The sequence below is a fragment of the Notolepis coatsorum genome (genome assembly GCF_963971535.1).
Source record: "Notolepis coatsorum genome assembly, chromosome: 14".
Classification (NCBI taxonomy): domain Eukaryota; kingdom Metazoa; phylum Chordata; class Actinopteri; order Aulopiformes; family Paralepididae; genus Notolepis; species Notolepis coatsorum.
In genome coordinates, this window is record NC_140178.1 from 35,935,993 (window position 1) to 35,960,373 (window position 24,381).

The 24,381-nt window shown below is 44.1% G+C and overlaps 2 protein-coding genes across 3 annotated transcripts in view; both read right to left on the reverse strand.

Moving 5' to 3' along the window:
• The window catches only part of eftud2 (elongation factor Tu GTP binding domain containing 2), a 70,733-nt gene extending 63,892 nt beyond the window's left edge, over nt 1-6,841 (reverse strand). Inside the window, exons 1-3 of the mRNA XM_084328645.1 lie at nt 6,749-6,841; nt 2,198-2,310; nt 317-482 (exon numbers count right to left, since the gene is read on the reverse strand). Coding sequence (XP_084184771.1) covers nt 317-482; nt 2,198-2,299 — 268 coding nt within the window. The 5' untranslated portion in view covers nt 2,300-2,310; nt 6,749-6,841. The remainder of the gene's footprint in view (nt 1-316; nt 483-2,197; nt 2,311-6,748) is intronic.
• Nucleotides 6,842-15,277: 8,436 nt separating this feature from the next.
• phospho1 (phosphoethanolamine/phosphocholine phosphatase 1) lies at nt 15,278-19,489 on the reverse strand. 2 transcript variants are annotated; one of them, XM_084328652.1, is made up of 3 exons: nt 19,365-19,489; nt 19,061-19,168; nt 15,278-17,783 (listed from the first exon to the last, which is right to left on the reverse strand). In XM_084328652.1, the coding sequence occupies exon 3, from the start codon at nt 17,634-17,636 to the stop codon at nt 16,782-16,784; it is 855 nt and encodes a 284-aa protein (XP_084184778.1). In that variant the 5' UTR covers nt 17,637-17,783; nt 19,061-19,168; nt 19,365-19,489; the 3' UTR covers nt 15,278-16,781. The 2 variants fall into 2 exon arrangements, with proteins under 2 accessions (XP_084184778.1, XP_084184779.1); XM_084328653.1 differs by having other exon boundaries at nt 15,279-17,587.
• Nucleotides 19,490-24,381: the final 4,892 nt, after the last annotated feature.

Here is a 24,381-nt window from a genome sequence, read left to right on the forward strand (position 1 = left end):
TTAATCCCTGTGGTCAACACTAGACTATTGTGCAACCTTGTCACTGTACTTACCCTTTGCTATTTTATTGAAATTATGTTTTAGGGTGCAGGACATTAGAGCAAATGGCTTGCCTTTCTTTATTGCAAATGTTTAGCCCCCCTCCGGACCACCGCCTAGTTGCGACTCAGCACCCTCTTGTTCGAAAGTCCTGAGGAAATATTCACAAATGGAACCTGAGCTGTACAGCATCTATGGTGGATTTCCCCTTAAATTCTCTACCCTGGTTTAACCTGTAGCCCACACCATGTGTTGTGTGTCTCTGTGTGCCTCTGACCTGTGAGCGGCTGAGTATCTTCCTCTTGGACGATTGTTTCCACTTCCGGCCCGTATACTTCCTCCGCTGTAGGATAGTACTTCTTGTCCTCGTGCAGGACCACCTCCATGCCCGGGACCACGTCGTCGTCAGCATCGGCGGGCTCGTCGTCATCATCTTCATCAGCCTTCACAGAGGGAGAGAAACACGCGTCGTATTGCAAACAGATGATGATGAACATGACAGCGACGGCTCCCTACGTTGTAGAGTTAAAGCAATGCGGTGGAGGTTTTTCTATATAAACATGTTTCTTTTTTTTCTTCTTTTTTTTCTTATCTTTTTCCCCCTCCTTTTTCCTCCGTTTTTCTCCCATCCAAATGTTAGTCGTTATGCCAATTCCCAATCCCCTTCCTGGTCGCTGCGCACCCACCCCCTACAGTCGGTCTGGGAGAGTGGAGGCTATCACGTGCTTCCTCCGACACACGTGTAGCCAATCAACCGCTTCTTTTCACCTGGCAGCGTGGACTCTCACTGAGAGGGTGTAACGTGTGGAAGGATCACACTACCCCCCTTAGATCCTTTTCCTCGCTGAGCAGGCGCCCCAACCGAACTGTAGGAGTCGCTGTTTACAACGACCAGGACCCACCCACCGGCTTTCCCACCCTCTTAACACTGCCAATTGTGTTAGTACGACGGCCGGCCAAGCCGGAAGCAACGGCGAGAGCTGGGCTCGATACCAGTATCTCCTGCGTTGGTGGCGAGCGCCTTGCCCACTGCGCCACCCAGCCGTCCATAAACATGTTTCTATATGAAATTGTCTAAATGGGTTTTTCTATGGTGTTGTCTATTCATTCGATTGCCATTTTCAGTTTGTTCTATTCATATGCAAATGTACGTATTATTATTTATCTCGAACTGTGTCCTTTGTTGAGATGGTAAAGACTATGTATTTACTTATATATTTTCACCGTTATTTTCGGGATATCTCACGGTTCGAACAAACCTGAACATTATTGCCATAAAATAGAATGCAGCTAGTTTCTTTACCTTTCTGTGAACGTCTAGCAAAATAACGCGTTGCAATCTGATGGAAAATGGCGGAGATATGTACATTATAAAAAAGTAACTGTACTTACAGTAGATTTCATTCGCGTTTTTTTGCTGCCCTATCAGGGGCGCCTGGTGGTACTAAATCCAGATTGAATGAACTCTGCCATTGGAAAGGGAGGATTTGGACCGATCCATAGATGTGTGACTTGGCCATAATAAGGTAATTTATAGGCCTGATATTCTATATTCATATTTCAAATTGCATGTGTCCGGATGGCAAAATTCAGTACTGTATCTACAAAAAAAACCTATAAATCCTCTGCCCTTTATTCATTTGCTTAGATCTTTTGTACATGTGATCTCAAGAAGGTGATGAATAAGCTCAGTGGCAATTGTTCATGTCTGGTCAATGTTAGCATGGTGTTATTCACCATCAAATATATTTTTTTTATTTTTATATTCTCCTTTGGTTTATTACAATTTACTCAAGCCTAGTAACAGACACAATATTTCTGACACTGGGAATACATTCCCTGAGATCCATAGATGTCTCTAGATACCAAGAACAATGGACCTTGTAGAAGTGGAGCAATCTTCCATTTACTTAGGTATGATTTTTAGGTGAATTTTCTGAAAATATGACTAGGGCTTAAGCGGTTAAATCATTGGTAAACAAACGTAGTGCTAAAAATTAACACATCGACTGCTGTTTTGATAGGGTTGGGGTCTTTACTCTTGGCTACATTTGAAAAAGCCATTTTTCATTGAAATGGCTACTCCCCTTAAATAGGACTGAAGTCTCAATTATAACTGGTTATTTCTGTAACTAAGAAATTGATAAGACACGCATACCTCATCAACATCTCTGTCTTCTGCGTCCAGGTCATCGTCATCATCAGAGTCCAGCTCTGGACCGATGTAGTTCCCAAACTCATCATACAGGTCAGTCTCCATGTTGTAGGGAGCTAAAAGGGTGAAATATGAATTGGTTATTACTTATTATTACTGCTAGTTTATAGGTTATGGCCAGGGGGTTGGTGATGTTTCAGGGAGTCATTCAAAACAGTTGTAGGATCAAGAAAAGAGGGTGAAGCTTGAGATGAATACACACTTTCAGGGGCGCAAAGTCATCGAGAGAGAAAAAGGAGCAGATTAAGGCCAGTATTCATCCAATGAATTCAACCAATATTACATCAACACAAACTGGGGGAAGTAGTGTGAGCCTCCCACATGTTACGCTCCCCCAGTGAGAGTCCTCGCTGTCAGGTGAAAAGAAGCGGCTGGAGCCATGAAACACTTATAGTCCAGTTAGGGCTGACCTTCGAAGCTTTTTTTGGCAATCGAAGCTTCGGGGCCGAGCTTCGATTTTAATTCGAAGCTTCGAAAAAAAATAAAAAAAAATAAAAAAAATATTTTTTTTTATTTTTTTTTTATATATATTTTTTTTTTTTTTTTTTTTTTTATCTTATGTTGTGGGACTTGTACAGCACTTTCGTAAACGTTGTTGTCTTTAAATGTGCTCTATAAATAAAGTGGGTTGGATTAATTAATTAAGTAGCCCCTTTCGTGACTGACGCATCCAACAAGGTTTCACTCGGCTGTGTGATTTAATTCAAGGTGGATCGCTGTTGTCGTTTGAACAACTTCAGATTTCATGGGAACTACCAATCCCCCAAATCAAGAATGTTTAAGATGAATGAAGTAAGATTTTGATTATTTGAAATATGGCCTGTGTAGACTAAACTATGCACAGAATTATGTCAGTCTACAAGGTCCGGATTCTACATGGTCCGGCAATGTAGACCTTGTAGACTCCACTACAGACCAATTATCAGTGAATGTTCATGCATTTTTAAGAAGTGCAACTTCCACAAAAAAACAAAGAACTCACCAAAACATCTCAGTAGCACCTTATCTAAATGTTATATTTCATATATGGAGATTCATATTTATTTATGTATTGCATGCATTTCTACATTTTATTTCCTATTTTGTTTATTCATCCCAGTATCTTTCTTTCTTATGTGTGGAATTCTACAAGGTGCGCGCACACACACACACACACACACCTACACACACACCTACACACACACTTACATCACGTCATTTAGCTGACGCTTTTATCCAAAGCGACTTACAAGTTCTGTACGACAAGACAGCAAGAAGGGTACAACTCTATCAGCTGAGTAACAATGTTCATCAAAGTGATGCGTGTTACAGTGTAGGTTAGTTTATTAGGACAAGTGCATGACAGTAAGGTTAGTCACGGTTAGATTTTTTTTTTATTTTTTTATCATTTCAGATAATGGTTGAAGAAGTGAGTCTTTAGTCGACGGCGAAAGATTGGACGGGATTCGGCTGTCCTAACTGGGATGGGTAGTTCACACACACACACACACACACACACACACACACACAAATCGAAGTAAAAAAAAAAAAGTTGAAAATTTTTTTATATATATATATTTTTTTTTTAACTTCGATTTTTTTTTAATGTTCGAAGCTTGTGCCATGGAATCGAACGTTCGAAGCTTCGAAGCATTTAAGACAGCCCTAAGTCCAGTGATAGCACTGGCTAACAGTAATCTATCTGCATACAAGGGAACAACACAAGTTCATAATCATAACCACAGGTAACACTAGGATTTATAGACTATAACTTTCAACTGTGTCACTAACTTAGGCTCACTGATCTGATGCACTTTCTGTTTAAGAATCATAACGTTGTAGTGAAGTATACCCTTTTAAACTAAATGTCTAGTCAGTTGTAGGGATGGGAATCGAAAACCGGTTCCCGTTGGGAACCGGTTCCTAATTGGCCGATGCCTGGAACCGTGTGGCTCCTGTGACTTTCGATTCCCTTAACGCTGCCAGGTTTTTCCTACAGTTGCGCGCGTTAGCATATAGCCATGGCAGACTGTATTTGATTCCTTAAGGGCTCGAAATTGCCTGGCTTTTGGTCATATGCTCCTGAAATGCTCCCGCTGTTTGGCTACTTCTATGTGCAGTGAAAACTACTTGAATGCTTTAGAACATAGTCATTGATTTAGTTTAGGTTGAGCTAAAATTAGCCGCGGAGCTATCGCTAGCTAACGTGAGCTAACGCTATTTAATCAAGCTCACAAAGAGAGATAAACAGCTGACAGCGGATAGTACAGGTACAAATACAATAAAACAGCGGGTGGGGACTGTTCTGTAAACATTGTACTCTTTAGTTCACATATAATAAGAGCCGGATTGTTTATTTACAAAGTCTCTACTCTGAGTCCGTCAGACAGGAAGTACCATGGTGCAACATACAAATGTGTCAGTGTAGCAACACAAGCCAATACCTACAGGACAGGGGCCCGGGGAGGGAGCTCTGTGTGTCTGTGTGTGTGTGTGTGAGACAGAAGTCAGAGGAATAACGACTGTTATTCAATAGATTAAATTAGTTTAAGAATAAAAAAATAAATACATTTTAAGAGAATCTCAAATACATTATTTTATTTAAGTGTAGGCTATAGTTAATGTTTTATTTTTTACAGTTTTTGTATTTTTCTGACATGGTAAATGGCTGCTTTTTTATATAGCGCTTTTATCCAAAGCGCTTTACAATTTGTTCCTTACATTTTACCCAATCACTCACACATTCACACAACGACGGCGGAGGCAACCATGCAAGGTGCCAACCTGCTCATCGGGAGCAGTTAGGGGTTAAGTGTCTTGCTCAAGGACACATCGACACGCTGCCCGGGAGGAGCGGGAATCGAACCGGGAACCTCCGGATTGCCAGAAGACTGCTCTACCTCCCGAGCCACTGTCGCCCCTGACATGGGGGCTCAACAATAAATGACAATCAGAAATGTCAAGTTGCATGTTGTTATTCTAACCAGCTTAGTTCTGTTGCATTTCCAATTTATTTATTTAAATTATAAATTGATCAGGTATCGATAAGAGAATCGATAAAGAATCGAATCGATAAGCAGAATCGATAATGGAATCGTATCGATAAAATCCTATCAATTCCCATCCCTAGTCAGTTGTGTCATGAATTAAGTCTCATGTTCGATAACATGACCCCCCCCCCCCCACACACACACACCGCATTCAAAAAGGTATCCCTCCCTGCATGTTAATCAATTACAACCACCTGTCGTTTGCCTACCAATATGTATGAGGTGATGATGATGTGATCGATTACTATGAATGCAGTAAGACGATTGATTATAGTGTAGAGGCCAACAGACCGATGACACCCCTGCCCACTTTGCCAACCTAGGATGCTTAGAGTAGACGACAGAGTACAGCAACTTGCAATGGGCCTGGTCTACAAGATACACTACACGACCAAGGTACCCATGTACATGTCAAAATACTTCCCAAAGGTCAGTGAATACCACGATCACAACACCAGAGGGAGCTCCACAAATCATGTTAAACCCAGATTCGGCTCAAACAAGGGACTAAACACTTTTCGCAATTATGCCACATCAATGTGGAACGCCCTACCCAAAGCTGTAAAGGAATGTGAATCACTACCCACTTTCAAAAAACACTATCAAAGAACACCTACGGGAGACTGCAATTCGAAACTGGCCCCTACAAATGTCCTAACCCAGTTGTACAGTAAAGACCAAGTATGGCTTTGTCAGTATTCCAATGTACAGTGTACAGTGTCGTCGTCCCCCTACCCAACCCCCCCCCCCCCCCCCCCCCACCTCCAATGTACAGCCCCACCCACCCAACCCCACCCCACCTACCCAACCTCCTCCAATGTACAGTTTCTATGTCAAATGTATATACACTCTTTTTCTGGACACTTTTTGTATCACAAACAGTACTGTATTTGCAAATCTGGTATGTCATAAATGTATAGATGTAGCAGTACTGTCTATCTGTATGTCGTGTGTGTCATATGATGAATTGAAAATGGGGGACCCTGATGTAAACAAGACGAAAGTCTTTCTCTGGTCTGCATCCCCTTAACAATTGTATGTATTGAGCTGTACTGTACCCATTCTGCAATCTGTTAATAAACTTTTCAATCAATCAATCAATCAACTCACAATACTTAAGTGCTCAAGCTAGGCTAGCATGCTCAGCTGCACAGACTGAGTGAGCTAACTAGCTTGCGTTATTTACAGCGGATTTTAGTCACTGTACAGTTGTTTTCGAACTGCCTGATAAACTAGGTATGCGGACACTACGATCTATATACTGTGTCTGCAGACTTTCGAGTGAACAACACCACTGCTTTTAGCTAACGTTAGGTGATTAGCATGCTGGCTAGCAGGCATTTCTCGCCTTCAAATGAATGACTCTTGGCGACGTTTGAGTTGCGTTTCCTTTTCGTGTAACGTTAGCTAACTTATATGTTGCACATATATTCCATTGCATGCCTAAAGTTACAAACACGCTTACCTGTGTTTTACAATGTAGCCAACAACGTAATAATACAACGAGACGACGTTAGTTTTAATTACACGAAAATATCGTCTTGTTTTTCAAAACCATGCGCAAAGGTAGAAGGACCCTTCCGCGCAATCGCATGACGTATGCATTTAGGTTACTTCAAAACTGCCTTAACAAATATGAGAATTCAGTTTAAAACTATAGTAATTCAGACAGAAATAAAGACAACGGATCACTTATTACTAACTATTAATCATTAATTACATTATATATGTCTTATTGAAAAAGAAAGGAAACAAAGTAATTAAAATTTATATTATGCAACATTTTAGTCAATGTAGATTAAAGATGAGGCAATAATAAGTGGATGCCATGAATATACTGGTCAGTTAATGCTTTTATTTTACAGAAAGATGATACGTAACCTGCAATAAAAAATCATTGACCAAATGTTCTGCATTTATTATTGCCGTGTGTCATGGACACTCTGAATTGAACATGAGTCTATTTATTTTATTCTTGATGACCTCTTACAATTTCAGATGTATTCCAACAATTTCCAAGCTGTAAACCAGAGAGGCCCATCAGTGATCCGAAATGTAAACAAATGTGTCACCCTACCACCAAACATAATAAATAAGAATGGAGACATCTTTTCATTCTCTAGAGCTCCACAGGGCTTGGATCTCTCGATAACTAAGACTAATACTAGACAATAGGTACGTTTTTGTGCTTGTAATAGATTTGCTTATGTTAGTAATGTTTGTAAGCACAGGAGTAAACAGGTCTATATTCCAATTTACAACATGGGCTTAGAAAGTTAGCATAGATCAGTGTTGGGAACATCACATGTGCTAAGGTGATGATGGAGGGCAACAGATTGGGCTTGGTCTGTTTCTCCTCTCCTCAGGAAGCCACCAAGGCAGTGACTGTCTAATGTCTAATTTATCTAAACAGATTTTTCTTTTCTGCATCTTATATATGCTAATATGCCTGTAATATCGACAACATTGCAAATGAGGGTAACCTCAATGTATTTTAGAGAATAAATAAGGGTAATGAATGAATAGCAGAGTAACACTACATACATGGCACCTGACATATCTGTTGTTTGTATTGAGCATACTGTATTGTATACCCATTCTGCAATCTGTTAATAAAAGTTTCAATCAATCAATCAATCAATCAATCAATCTGCCCATGCAGTTTTTCTGTCTTTTACAAAAGACAGAAGCAAAGGTTCCCTCAAGAATTCTTGACACCCAAGGTAAATGTGGACAAAAAAGGCTGTGAATAAACATAATTTATGTTTACCTGCTTGAAATATGAGATAAATATAACCTTACATTTGTGTTCAAATTGTTTAAAGAATTGTTGTTTTTTTCCTGTCAAGAAACATGCACGTCACAACAGACAGACAGACAGACAGACAGACAGACAGACAGACAGACAGACAGACAGACAGACAGACAGACAGACAGACAGACAGACAGACAGACAGACAGACAGACAGACAGACAGACAGACAGACAGACAGACAGACAGACAGACAGACAGACAGACAGACAGACAGACAGACAGACAGACAGACAGACAGACAGACAGACAGACAGACAGACAGACAGACAGACAGACAGACAGACAGACAGACAGACAGACAGACAGACAGACAGACAGACAGACAGACAGACAGACAGACAGACAGACAGACAGACAGACAGACAGACAGACAGACAGACAGACAGACAGACAGACAGACAGACAGACAGACAGACAGACAGACAGACAGACAGACAGACAGACAGACAGACAGACAGACAGACAGACAGACAGACAGACAGACAGACAGACAGACAGACAGACAGACAGACAGACAGACAGACAGACAGACAGACAGACAGACAGACAGACAGACAGACAGACAGACAGACAGACAGACAGACAGACAGACAGACAGACAGACAGACAGACAGACAGACAGACAGACAGACAGACAGACAGACAGACAGACAGACAGACAGACAGACAGACAGACAGACAGACAGACAGACAGACAGACAGACAGACAGACAGACAGACAGACAGACAGACAGACAGACAGACAGACAGACAGACAGACAGACAGACAGACAGACAGACAGACAGACAGACAGACAGACAGACAGACAGACAGACAGACAGACAGACAGACAGACAGACAGACAGACAGACAGACAGACAGACAGACAGACAGACAGACAGACAGACAGACAGACAGACAGACAGACAGACAGACAGACAGACAGACAGACAGACAGACAGACAGACAGACAGACAGACAGACAGACAGACAGACAGACAGACAGACAGACAGACAGACAGACAGACAGACAGACAGACAGACAGACAGACAGACAGACAGACAGACAGACAGACAGACAGACAGACAGACAGACAGACAGACAGACAGACAGACAGACAGACAGACAGACAGACAGACAGACAGACAGACAGACAGACAGACAGACAGACAGACAGACAGACAGACAGACAGACAGACAGACAGACAGACAGACAGACAGACAGACAGACAGACAGACAGACAGACAGACAGACAGACAGACAGACAGACAGACAGACAGACAGACAGACAGACAGACAGACAGACAGACAGACAGACAGACAGACAGACAGACAGACAGACAGACAGACAGACAGACAGACAGACAGACAGACAGACAGACAGACAGACAGACAGACAGACAGACAGACAGACAGACAGACAGACAGACAGACAGACAGACAGACAGACAGACAGACAGACAGACAGACAGACAGACAGACAGACAGACAGACAGACAGACAGACAGACAGACAGACAGACAGACAGACAGACAGACAGACAGACAGACAGACAGACAGACAGACAGACAGACAGACAGACAGACAGACAGACAGACAGACAGACAGACAGACAGACAGACAGACAGACAGACAGACAGACAGACAGACAGACAGACAGACAGACAGACAGACAGACAGACAGACAGACAGACAGACAGACAGACAGACAGACAGACAGACAGACAGACAGACAGACAGACAGACAGACAGACAGACAGACAGACAGACAGACAGACAGACAGACAGACAGACAGACAGACAGACAGACAGACAGACAGACAGACAGACAGACAGACAGACAGACAGACAGACAGACAGACAGACAGACAGACAGACAGACAGACAGACAGACAGACAGACAGACAGACAGACAGACAGACAGACAGACAGACAGACAGACAGACAGACAGACAGACAGACAGACAGACAGACAGACAGACAGACAGACAGACAGACAGACAGACAGACAGACAGACAGACAGACAGACAGACAGACAGACAGACAGACAGACAGACAGACAGACAGACAGACAGACAGACAGACAGACAGACAGACAGACAGACAGACAGACAGACAGACAGACAGACAGACAGACAGACAGACAGACAGACAGACAGACAGACAGACAGACAGACAGACAGACAGACAGACAGACAGACAGACAGACAGACAGACAGACAGACAGACAGACAGACAGACAGACAGACAGACAGACAGACAGACAGACAGACAGACAGACAGACAGACAGACAGACAGACAGACAGACAGACAGACAGACAGACAGACAGACAGACAGACAGACAGACAGACAGACAGACAGACAGACAGACAGACAGACAGACAGACAGACAGACAGACAGACAGACAGACAGACAGACAGACAGACAGACAGACAGACAGACAGACAGACAGACAGACAGACAGACAGACAGACAGACAGACAGACAGACAGACAGACAGACAGACAGACAGACAGACAGACAGACAGACAGACAGACAGACAGACAGACAGACAGACAGACAGACAGACAGACAGACAGACAGACAGACAGACAGACAGACAGACAGACAGACAGACAGACAGACAGACAGACAGACAGACAGACAGACAGACAGACAGACAGACAGACAGACAGACAGACAGACAGACAGACAGACAGACAGACAGACAGACAGACAGACAGACAGACAGACAGACAGACAGACAGACAGACAGACAGACAGACAGACAGACAGACAGACAGACAGACAGACAGACAGACAGACAGACAGACAGACAGACAGACAGACAGACAGACAGACAGACAGACAGACAGACAGACAGACAGACAGACAGACAGACAGACAGACAGACAGACAGACAGACAGACAGACAGACAGACAGACAGACAGACAGACAGACAGACAGACAGACAGACAGACAGACAGACAGACAGACAGACAGACAGACAGACAGACAGACAGACAGACAGACAGACAGACAGACAGACAGACAGACAGACAGACAGACAGACAGACAGACAGACAGACAGACAGACAGACAGACAGACAGACAGACAGACAGACAGACAGACAGACAGACAGACAGACAGACAGACAGACAGACAGACAGACAGACAGACAGACAGACAGACAGACAGACAGACAGACAGACAGACAGACAGACAGACAGACAGACAGACAGACAGACAGACAGACAGACAGACAGACAGACAGACAGACAGACAGACAGACAGACAGACAGACAGACAGACAGACAGACAGACAGACAGACAGACAGACAGACAGACAGACAGACAGACAGACAGACAGACAGACAGACAGACAGACAGACAGACAGACAGACAGACAGACAGACAGACAGACAGACAGACAGACAGACAGACAGACAGACAGACAGACAGACAGACAGACAGACAGACAGACAGACAGACAGACAGACAGACAGACAGACAGACAGACAGACAGACAGACAGACAGACAGACAGACAGACAGACAGACAGACAGACAGACAGACAGACAGACAGACAGACAGACAGACAGACAGACAGACAGACAGACAGACAGACAGACAGACAGACAGACAGACAGACAGACAGACAGACAGACAGACAGACAGACAGACAGACAGACAGACAGACAGACAGACAGACAGACAGACAGACAGACAGACAGACAGACAGACAGACAGACAGACAGACAGACAGACAGACAGACAGACAGACAGACAGACAGACAGACAGACAGACAGACAGACAGACAGACAGACAGACAGACAGACAGACAGACAGACAGACAGACAGACAGACAGACAGACAGACAGACAGACAGACAGACAGACAGACAGACAGACAGACAGACAGACAGACAGACAGACAGACAGACAGACAGACAGACAGACAGACAGACAGACAGACAGACAGACAGACAGACAGACAGACAGACAGACAGACAGACAGACAGACAGACAGACAGACAGACAGACAGACAGACAGACAGACAGACAGACAGACAGACAGACAGACAGACAGACAGACAGACAGACAGACAGACAGACAGACAGACAGACAGACAGACAGACAGACAGACAGACAGACAGACAGACAGACAGACAGACAGACAGACAGACAGACAGACAGACAGACAGACAGACAGACAGACAGACAGACAGACAGACAGACAGACAGACAGACAGACAGACAGACAGACAGACAGATAGATAGATAGATAGATAGATAGATAGATAGATAGATAGTGCACAATAGCATCATCAGGATATCTCTGGATATGGCAGGACTCAGTGTTGTAGTTGAAGTCTGATGTGTACAGAGTGAACAGGAATGGAGCCCCTGTGTTGCTCACCAACAGAGACACATTTCCCCAGCCTGCATGATGTCCCATTTATCCCACGTCCCATTCAATGAGACCAGTTATAGAGCTGTGATTGACAACTTTTTTAACTGGTGCTCTGAAAACTCATTGATTTTAATTACAAAAAAAGACCAAAGAAATGTTTTTTTGATTTTAGACAAAAATCTGTTTCTCTGCCCCCCGTGACCATGAACAACGTGCCCATTGAAATAGTACAGGAGTACAAATACCTGGGCACCATTATCGACAGTAAACTCACATGGAACGATAATACCAATGCCAGATCTGCAAAGGCTCAACAACATCTGTGTACTTCTTGAGGAAACTTCAAGTGGACAGAAATCTGCAGATACACATCACATAATTCCTCCATTTGTATTAGACATGGTTTCATTAAATTCAAGGTGTTTCACACAATACACTATTCTAATGACAGACTGGCTAAAATATACCTATCTGTAAACCCCACTTGTAATGATGTAACAACCCAGTTTCATTGGGCCACATGTTCTGGTCCTGTCCCTCTTTATACAATGTCTGGTCCCACATATTTGAATGTCTGTCTGTCCTATGTTACACACCTCTCTTTTTTTTGTATCCACTTTTTCTCCTATTCGTGATTCCAATTCTTCCCTCCCCTGTCTTGAACGTTGCTAGACTATGCCTCCCACTGGTCGGCTGTAGTGAGGATAGAAGCCTTGCATCACGTGTCAACCTCTCAGTGGTGAGGAGTAACGCGTGGGACTGGCTCACGCTGCCCCCGATACTTCCTGTTTCTGCTGTACAGGCATCACCCAACCTATAGGAGTCGCTGTCCACAACGTCCAATCCCCACCCACCGGCTTTCCCACCCTCTAACACTGCCAATTGTGTTAGTATGACGGCCGGCCAAGCCGGTAGCAACGCCGAGAGCTGGGCTCGATACCAGCATATCCTGCGTTAGTGGCGAGCGCCTTGCCCACTGCGCCACTGAGCCGCCCTGTTACACACCTCTTGAACCCAACCCACTAACCTCCACTTGTGGAGTAACACCAGTGGAAAATGGAAATCATACCACAAATGCACGAAGGAAAGCAATAGGAAATCCAACAAACACCCCCTTCAGGAGATGGATACAGGAGGTGCTGTCTTTGTTGCAACTTGAAGAAATAAGACATATGTTGAATGGGTCTTATGACAAGTTCACCAAAATATGGCCTCCTTTTATTGAACATGTAAAGGGATTGACTCTTTGATATAATATTAAACCTTACTGATGGTTTATTTATTTAGTTCACAACCAACGCCTATATAACAAATCCCCTTTCTCTCTCTCTCTCTCTCTCTCTCTTATATATATATATATATATATATATATATATATATATATATATATATATATATATATATACTTTTCTAACTATGAATACTTTTTTCCCCTCTTCTCCTCTTCTCTGAGTGTGCTCTTGATCCCAGGGGTGGTAGGGAGGGATAAGGGGTATAGCGGGTGATTGTCCGTGTGTCTTCACTGTACATTTGTGTCTTCAATTTGATTGTACATGTATGTTTGTTCACATAATTGCTAAATTCTTTAAATAAAGGTGTAGAAATAGAGATGTTCAATGACAAAGTCTTTAACCTTGTAGAAGAAACCTTGCTCTGCACAAGTAATGGACATTTCCAAAGTCTAGTTGAGCTGCGTTGTGGTGAGTTTGGCACATAGCGTCTTGCCTGATGCCAAATTTGCCTAAAACAATATATTTCCGTTGGCTTGCTATTGTGATTCTGTGTGAGGTAGAATATCATGCCTCATATCTCCAGAAACCTCGTAATTTGCTGTTTCATTCAGTATATGACATTGTGCATTAAGATTTTAGGGCTGAAAAGTAAACCGAAAATGTCTTTTGTGTGCACATGGGCTCTCGAATTTCCTGAGAGCAGTTACACATTTAACTCAGAGAGAGCAAATTTGGCATCAGCGAGGTATGTGTTGGTTTATGTGCAAGGCCCACTCTACATCCTCCTGTAAATGTACACGATAAGATAGGATAAGATAAGGGGCCCTATATGATCTTGAAACGGGCGCCCTGAACCTTAGGAACACGCCAACATTTGGGGAAATTAGCTTACCGTCTTCTCCAGAGAGAGACAAGAATATAGATACCAGTTTCCTCTCTGTGAGTTCAGTAGAAAGCTATCTGGCTGCATGTTAGCCTAGCTTAGCACAATGAATGGAAGCGGACATGGCCGGTTAGCCTTCGGGAGAGGTGTTACAGTACCTAGGCTAACCGGCCATGTCCGCTTTCATTCATTGTGCTAAGCTATAGGCTAACGTGCAGCTAGATATTTTTACCAAAGGGTTAACCCGTTCACTGCGACAATACAGAAGGTTAACCCTTTCACTGCCACATGACAAAGGGTTAACCCTTTCACAACCACACTACAGATGGTTAACCCTTTCACTACAGACGGTTAACCGTCTGTAGTGTGGTAGTGAAATGTTAACGATCTGTAGTGTGGTAGTGAAAGGGTTAAGTGTTAAATCACTCTAACGTATCTCATTAGCATTGTTGACATAGGCGTGGATGTGTTTGAGGAAAATATGAACCCTCCATAGATTGTTCAGTGGTTGATAAACGTGTCAAATGCAAATAGTGTCAGTGTTACAAAAAGTGTTGTAAATGCGGTCTACTAGACTTTGACCAGAGTAATAATAGGCAGAGAATATTATACATGAAAATATGCTTTCTACATGAATCTCCATCAGTGACATGTAATAAGGTTTAATAATGAATTCATACACAGGCAATATATTGTTTTAGTTGATGGCTTTATTCCTGCTGGTGTTATTATTAATGATAATAATAATAATAATAATAACAATAATAATAATAATAATAATAATAATAATAATAATAATAATAATAATAATAATAATAATAATAATAATAATAATGGTGGCCTATCCCACAAAGTATCAACTCAAAACAGATTGAAAAACGGACAACGGATAAACAGGAAGACAAACGTACAACAACATAGTCATATATACTTTCAAATTATAGCTTGATAACACAATACGTGTCTGATAAATATGTCTATATAATACCTATTTGTCTAGACTTATTTCTGATAAATATGTCTATTTGATTTTCTTTCTTTTATGTAAATCCCCCCCTGAAGCTGACGTAATCTCAATTTACAGAATCTGCCACTAGATGGCAGTGTTACTCAAATTTCACCTGTTCTAATAATTTATGGTACTGGTAAAGAAAAAAAGAAAAGAAAAGTACCTTTTATCACCTATTAGGCTAATTGGTAGTCATTATTGTCCATAACAGCAAGAAGACAGGGCACCTTTAAAGATAGGAAGGTGATAACTAACACAGGCGTTTGCCCCACTGACCCAATTCAACACTTCCTTAAAAAGCAATGAGGCTCAATGTCAACACTGAAACATAGCTCACTAATAAAACCATTAAGACACCCTCACTATTACCCATTCAGTTAATCATTCATCATTTCCTCCTCTCTCATCTCCCTCGGTATAACAGAGGTTGTTCTTGGCGTTTAGTCAATGTTGTCTTGATTCAATTGAATTTCTATAATAACAACAGGTAATGATTAACCACGCAGGTGTACTCCGTCTCTAGTGACCTCCGGATCAAAACGTGAGACGTTGGACAGAGGCCCTGGCTGTATGAGAGACATATACACAACAGAGTGAACGGGGAATTCAGTGATGTCTGCTCACTGAGCTGCTGAGATTACTTTACGCTTGTTGTCCCCTGCTTTCATAGCCTAAGAATTAGCGATAAGAATTATCGTCAGCTTTTGTGGCTATTTGACCTGAGAATATAACCTGAAGTGTGTTTGCGTGTGTGTGTGTGTGTGTATTTCCTCATGAACTCTCCTTGCCTAACTCCCCTCTCTGTGTGTGTGTGTGTGTGTGTGTGTGTGTGTGTGTGTGTGTGTGTGTGTGTGTGTGTGTGTGTGTGTGTGTGTGTGTGCAGCCCGATCTCGCTTAAAGTATGTAAATAAAGTATGTGCTTGGTGAGCACTCACCCCCCACCACAAGCATGACTCACAATTGTGCTTTTTTGGGGGGGGACTTTCGCCAATACGAAACGTAAATATATTACTTTCATAATATATATATATATATATAAAATATATATAACATAACGTGCATTATGTACCTTTTTTCCTGTGGTCGATTAAGTACTTTATTGAAATGTTCTGATGGGACCGTGTGAGCGTGTGAGCGTGTACATGTAAGACTAGCCGACTCCTCCGCCACTACCCTCTACTCCACCACCAGCTTCCTGAGCCGCTGCACCACCTCCTCCCCGCTGACCCAGGGCACGGTCACGGCCTTGAACTCCCCCGGCATGGCCTCGTGGGTCTCGTTGATCAGCCGGTGCATGGGGAAGTCCCGCCGGGCGAAGGCCACGTCCCTGGGCCCCAGGCTCAGCGCCGGGCAGAAGTCGTTAGCGCCGTCGCCCACGTAGAGCACCCTCTGGTACGGCCGGCCGCGCTCCTGCGTCCTGCGGGTCACGTAGTCCCTGAGGACCACCTGCTTGCACATGTTCTCGGGACAGCGGGCGCAGCCGTGGGAGTGGAAGGGGCGAAGCACCAGGCGGCCGTCCTTGTTGAAGGTGGCCGGGTTGGAGAAGACCCTGTGGAAGAGCTGGCGGGCCCCCGCCCGGCGGAGCCAGGACTCGATGAAGAAGGTGTTGGCGTCGGACACCAGCACCACCTCGAAGTCCTGCGCGGGCCGCGTGCGGATGAACTGGAAGAGGGGCAGCATGCCCGGCGTGGCCGGGATCTTCTCCACGACGGTGCGCATGGCGCTCTCGGTCACGCCCTGCTCGGCCAGGTAGGAGAGCACCCGCTGCATGTACTGGTTGTAGTGGCCCGGCTGGTAGGTGTCCTTCAGCCAGCCGGGGAGGTTCTGCCCCGGCGCCGCCTGAACCACCATGTCGTCGCTGGTCTCATCCACGATGGTCTCGTCGAAGTCGAAGAAGATGAGGAAGCGCTTGTCCGAGGGGATGTGTGTCGAGTTGGAGGCCATGTTGGCTGGACGTCTGGATCGCAGAGGTTCCTCCTCGCCTGGGGGATTGGGTGGAACATAACAGCAGTTGAACAAAGACTCCCCCATGTTTGACAATGTCACCCTTTTTTTTTCTCTCACTGTTGCCAAGTGGCACCAAAACACTCCTCTGCTTCTGTCCCGCTCTCCAACATCCCACGCTAGGCAGGGTAGGATATAGTGTGGAGGCTACCAGCGTAGAGTATAGGAGGCTTTCTGGGAAACACAAGTGAATAGACAGAGAGGAGAAAAGCAATAGGAACAGGATGATAATAGGACAAAGATAGAAGATGAAAAATAGACAAAACTACAGTTACGATTTGGATAGGATTAGAAGGGAGGTATAAGGAAGACCTTGAAAAAGGTTAAATATAACCACGTCAGCCTTTTCAGCCAGGAGGAATCAAAGCAAAACCCACCAGCCACCAAGACTTAAAGGGGACATGCATTGCTATTCCTAGCACTATTTGGGCAACTTTACACAATTCCTGTGAGTCTATTGAACACATCAGAACGTTTTTTTTTTTTTTAAATGCATTGTTTTATATTTCTATTAATGAAGTACTCAAAAGCCTCATTTTCCAGCCTCAGGATTTCAGGCTGTTATTGGATGGGCTCCGCCCATAAGCGCTTTGAGTGAGAGTCACCTACAGTCTGCGACCCAGAGACAGACAGAGAGAGAGAGAGAGAGAGAGAGAGAGAGAGGGGGGGGAGAGAGAGAGAGGGACACGGAGCATAAAGTTAACTCTCCACTGCTTCCCCCGCACGGTCCAGGTTGTGTGTATAAATGCGTGTGTGTTTGTGTTTCACACACTCCTGCACCACGGTCCCTCGCTCTCTCTCTCTCCCTCTCTATCTCTCTCTCCCTCTCTCCCGCTCGCTCGTTCTCTCTCTGCCTCGCTCTGTTTGAGGAAGTGAAGATATTTCCACTCGCTCTGCTGTCGCTGTCAACCATAGAGGGGGCGTTAGTTATGCAAATCAGTACCCTATTCACGTCAGCAATACCGTCAAATCAGAACAGCTTAGTTGAGTGAGGGAGGATCTCGTGAACTCGAGACTAGACTGATGAGTCAATATGATAATTAACGACACAGACCAAATTGATATAATCCCCAATTGCTAGATAAACATGCTAAACACTGGAAAAGGCCATTTATAATGCATGTCCCCTTTAAGACATTAGAGGAAACGTGCATTATGAAGATGGAAGTCAGATGAATCTACCCAAACAACCACTACATAGGGAAGGAAAGAAATGTGAATGCTCATGCCAAAAACAAAGCAGACCAAATTCTATAACTAGAATCGATTAGATTCAAATGTATTGTCATCACAATAGGCAAGCAAATGGAAACAAATGGACAAAGGATAATAAACGCATAATAGGTTTACAGCCTGTGCATAACACGTAACTACAAGCCTATAGGTGTTTAGGCAACATGCGCGCTGTTATCTACGTGAAGCACGGGCTGCCAGGTTCGTCTCTACCGTACCTTTAATTATCCGTAATGTCAACTGTTGATTCTGTTTGATATCCGGCTGCACATTACTACAAGTTCAAGGTGCAAGAGGTCCGGCTCGCTACTGGTGAAACATCAGATCTGTAAGGAAGATACAAATAAATAAAACATAGGCCTACATAATATAAATAATAAAGTAACACAGCATAGTAATAATAATAATAATAATAATAATATAACAATGCAGAATAGCACGAGAAACTAAATTGTTAGTAACATTATTTCTCATGAAACATATAGTTGCCAAAAAAGTGCTTTGGGAAAGAAAAGGATTTACCATCGCTGTCTCAAGTGATGTCCCCCGCGCGATCTCCTGTCCACGGTTGGCTTTTCTCGAACGTTCTCGAACGGCTGTGTGGGTTCTCCGCAGAAAAGGCACTTTCGGCTCACTTTATGAGCAGTCAAAACCACCGACTAGCTTGTGACGCACGCGTCACGGTCGGCGGATCGAGTCCGCCTCCGGTCCGCCCATCCAACTCAACTCAAGTGCACTGCACCGTCCCTTCAGAAGATGGGTGACGGTTATGCAATGCAGTGGTCCGGAATGCAGTTATATACTGTATACATGCACACTTGCCAAACACGCTTGAACTCCGTCTAAACCTGTTATACTCAGCCTGCAATCAGCTCCCAGATACACCCTTACCAAAGAGTTCTACTACATGAGTTCCCCAGAGAATCACCCTGGATACTCAAGTTCAAGTTTTGTTTTATTTGTCAAACATAAGGTAGCCTACATGTACATTACAGTGAAATGCTTGGTTCTGTATATGAGCCTCCTGAGATTGTGCTTCATACAGTAAACAATTACAAATAATAAAGACCAAACACTATACAAAATACAATATACAAAACTAAAGTACAAAATGCAAAAAACGAGGTAGAGATGTAGTGCAAATCTTTTAGTAATAAATACAAAATAGACCAGGAGGTGATGTTACCAGTCAGGATGCTCTCAATTGTGCATGAGTATAGAAGTTATTTACTGTCACCTATTCCAACAGTTCAAAGCCATGTTCAGAGCTGTACACAGTGGTGTGACAACCCCAAGGTAAACAGAACAAAGGCACTGTCCCGAGGAACATTATTAACATTTCAAAGCAGGAATGTAGTGGTATTTCCTATACCTATACACCCGAACACCGAACAACTCTCTCCTTAATCCAAAAACTAGAGTGCTTGTGATGTCTTCAGGTATAAAGTCTGGGGGAAGTGAATTGGGTACGATGGTAAAGGTGACACTGAGAGCACCAGGGGGATGTGATACATGTTCTGTTTCACAAGTGAAAACACTACCAATGAAGCTCCTTTGAGTATGAAAACTCAAACTAACTTTCATATAGTCATTAATGTCTATTTATTCTTACAAATTTGCACTACCTCTTCTACCAAATGTTTGCATTTAGTTTTTTGCATCTTGTATAGTGTTTGGTCTTTATTCTTTTACTTTTTTACTGTATGAAGAACAATCTCAGGAGGCTCATACAGAACCAAGTATTTCACTATAATGCACCTTATATGTAACAAATAAAACAAAACTTGAATTTGAACTTGTCTAGCAGCAGCTCCATACTCAATGACATCACACATTTGATTATTGGTTCTCCGGGTTCTGGCTTTGGGGGAGAGAGCAGCTCATGTTCTCCAGGTTCTGGCTTTGGGGGAGAGAGCAGCTCATGTTCTCCGGGTTCTGGCTTTGGGGGAGAGAGCAGCTCATGTTCTCCGGGTTCTGGCTTTGGGGGAGAGAGCAGCTCATGTTCTCCGGGTTCTGGCTTTGGGGGAGAGAGCAGCTCATGTTCTCCGGGTTCTGGCTTTGGGGGAGAGAGCAGCTCATGTTCCCAAAACACTGATGGAACCTCCCTAGACCATTGAAATAACATATTTGAATTGAGTGATGTTCCACTTTAAACACCCACCAACAGAACAACGTGCGTTTGTCGGGGGTGATGTGGCGACTTCTATGCCACACAGGCAGCGGATAAAACCGCAGGGCCTCGCGAATGGGTTGCATAACGAAAAACACTCAGCAACTCTTACACTGAAAACACTGGAGAGGAGACAGTTACCCTGATGCTTGTACTCCCCTCTCTCCCTGGCTCCTTATCAGCTTGCTCAAAGATACCCTGCCCCCCCCCCCCCCCTCTCTATGCCGCTCCGTGTAGCTTAATCACCAGCAGCTGGCGGCGGCTGACTATTTTAGAATCTAAATGGCAAATGTAGATGTACAGACGGCTTGTTATCATCCCCTCCATTCGTGATGGGAGCCGGAGTACCTGACCGCCCACTCACCAGCGGTGAGTCACTAACACTCTCTCCCCCCAATCAGGCCTTGTCTCTGCATAGAAATATGTGCCTCATTTCTGCTCCAATTGAACCATTACCTGCCAACCTATAGGGCCTATTTAAGCCGCGGAGAATGGTATGGGGTGTTCTTTCTGTCAGTAATTTCCCTCAAACGTGTATCATAGGAGGCGTCGTCTTACAGAGTTGGAATTACAATTACTCAGACAAGTGGATGAAGTCAAAATCATGTGTATTTGCCATTTGTAGGTATAATTGACATACATTGGAATTCAGGGTGTGCTGAGCTTAAAGATAAAAACAAAGAAAAGGTAAATGCAGAAGCAAAAGAAAGAAAATTGGCAGAGACACACGTGTCAATACAATCCACATGTCATGGTTCTACCATGTCAGTGCTCCTTTCTCTCTCTGTTCTCTTCCCCACTCTACCGCTCTCATTATCGTTAACTAGTTACAGGTGGTGTGTCACGAGGCAACTGATCTACGGTCTGGAGGCAGAGTGCATCAGGGTATATAAACCCGCCCCAGACATAGAGAAGCTGTCAGAACGTAAACTCTCATACCACGTTAGTCACGTTACTATGCTCTTGTCTCTACTCTGTTGCCTGTTCGCCTGGATCTCTTGTTCATCGACCTTGACCTAATCTCTATCCTCATCCTCTCTCCTAGCCTGTACGGTGAAGACCTGGAGACGCTGGCCTGTACGGTGAAGACCTGGAGACACTGACCTGCACGGTGAAGACCTGGAGACGCTGGCCTGCACGGTGAAGACCTGGAGACACTGACCTGCCGGCTAAGACCTGGAGACACTGATGACAACTGTTCCTGCTTTTCACCCCGTCTATCTGTATGTCATGTATGTCATATATGTTACGATGAATTGAAAATGGGGGACCCTGATGTAAACAAGACGAAAGTCTTTCTCTGGTCTGCATCCCCTTAACAATTGTATGTATTGAGCTGTACTGTACTGTACCCATTCTGCAATCTGTTAATAAAGTTTTCAATCAATCAATCAATCAGTCTGTATGACCTTCATGTCCCCATGTATATCCTGGACACTACGAGAATTTCCCCAGTGTACCGACCCATGCCTGTACATTAGACCACCTTATTAAATATACCCATATTGGGTTTTGCTCAGTTCTGCCTACCGTGTCTCCTTGAATGCACATTGGGTTCTAAACACAACCGTGATACCACAGTACTTTCCATATGTAGTGCATCTACACAAGTCAATACAATCCACAGTACTTTCCATATGCACCCTAGTACATCTACACAAGTCAATACAATCCACAGAACATCCATACAACACTGTAGGGCATACACAAGTCAATACAATCCACAGAACATCCATATGCACCCTAGTACATCCACAGATTCATATAGATCTGCAACCATTCATATGCATGCTTATGCCACATTTCCTGAGGCACCGCAGGGGGTAGGCGCGCTGGTGGGCCTTCTTGAGCATGACCTCCGTGTTGTAGGTCCACCTTACGTCGTCAGAGATCTGGAGTCCTAGGAACCGGAAGCAGTTGACGACCTCCACTGGTATCCCTTCCAGGCTGATGGCGGAGTGGTTGACCTGATGTCTCCTGAAGTCCACAATGAGCTCCTTAGTCTTGCTGGCATTCAGTGCAAGGCTGCTGTCTTTGCACCAACGCGTCAGCTGGACTAGCTCATCTCTGTCATCCTTGTTGTTTATCAGTCCGATGACTGTTGTGTCATCTACAAACTTGATAATCCTGTTGCTGTTGTGTGTGGCTGTACAGTCAGTCATATGTGAACAGAGAGTACAGCCGAGGGCTAAGGCAACAGCTTTGGGGCGCACCGGTGTTGAGGATCAGAGTGGATGAGATGTTGTCACCAATCCTCACCAACTGTGGCCTGCCCGTTAAAAAGTCCATAATCCCGTTGCAGGTGGGGGTGTCCAGGCCTAGCTCCTTCAGCTTCAGGACCAGTTTTGCAGGCACGATGGTGTTAAACACCGAGCTGTAGTCAATATACAGCAGCAGTCTGACATAGGTGTCTCCCTTGTCCCGGTGTTCCAGGGCAGTGTGTAGTGCCAGGGAGATGGCATCGTCTACAGACCTGTTTGGACTATAGGCGAACTGCAGTGGGTCTAGTGAGTCTGGGATGATGCTGTTTATGTGAGTCATGACCAGCTTCTCCATAGCTATGGGTGTTAGGGCCACCGGACAATAGTCATTGAGGCCTGTAACCCTGGTCTTCTTGGGTATTGGCACAATGGTCTCTCTTTGAAGCACACTGGAACGACAGCCTGCTGCAGTGATGTGTTGAATATGTCGGTGAACACCGATAGCCAGGTCTCCGTTAGAATCATTGGACCTCATTCTCGAACATGTTCGTAAGTATCTTTGCAACTATCTTTGTAAAAAGTTTGTAATAACAAATGTACGTGTGAAAAAGTCTTCGTAGGTGGCCAAAATCATCTCAGCTGGGTTCCCATGAATGAAAAACGTCACTCAGTCTTACTGGAAGCGCGTTCTCGTTCACCTTCATTTGCATACAGAAACACCCGCCAGCTCCTTATAAGGAGAGACTATCCATTGCGTCTGCTCCGTGCACTGCTGACCCTTATGGGGGAAATATTCAACAGGTAGCGCAAAAGCAATTTGCAACTGATTAAAATTAGATTAAAATGTTTTGTCATTATACAGCACAGCAAGTATAATACAACATACAACCAGAGTGCAAATGTAACAGTAAAGTGCATACAATGCACAGGTGATGAAACTGGTAAATGGCTTAATTTGGGATAAATAGTGCTAGATTCCCCTCTGCCCAGTGCTACAGATTCCCCACTGCCCGGTGCTACAGATTCCCCACTGCTAGATTCCCCACTGCCCACTGCTAGATTCCCCACTGCTAGATTCCCCACTGCTAGATTCCCCACTGCTAGATTCCCCACTGCCCGGTGCTAGATTCCCCTCTGCCCAGTGCTAGATTCCCCTCTGCCCAGTACT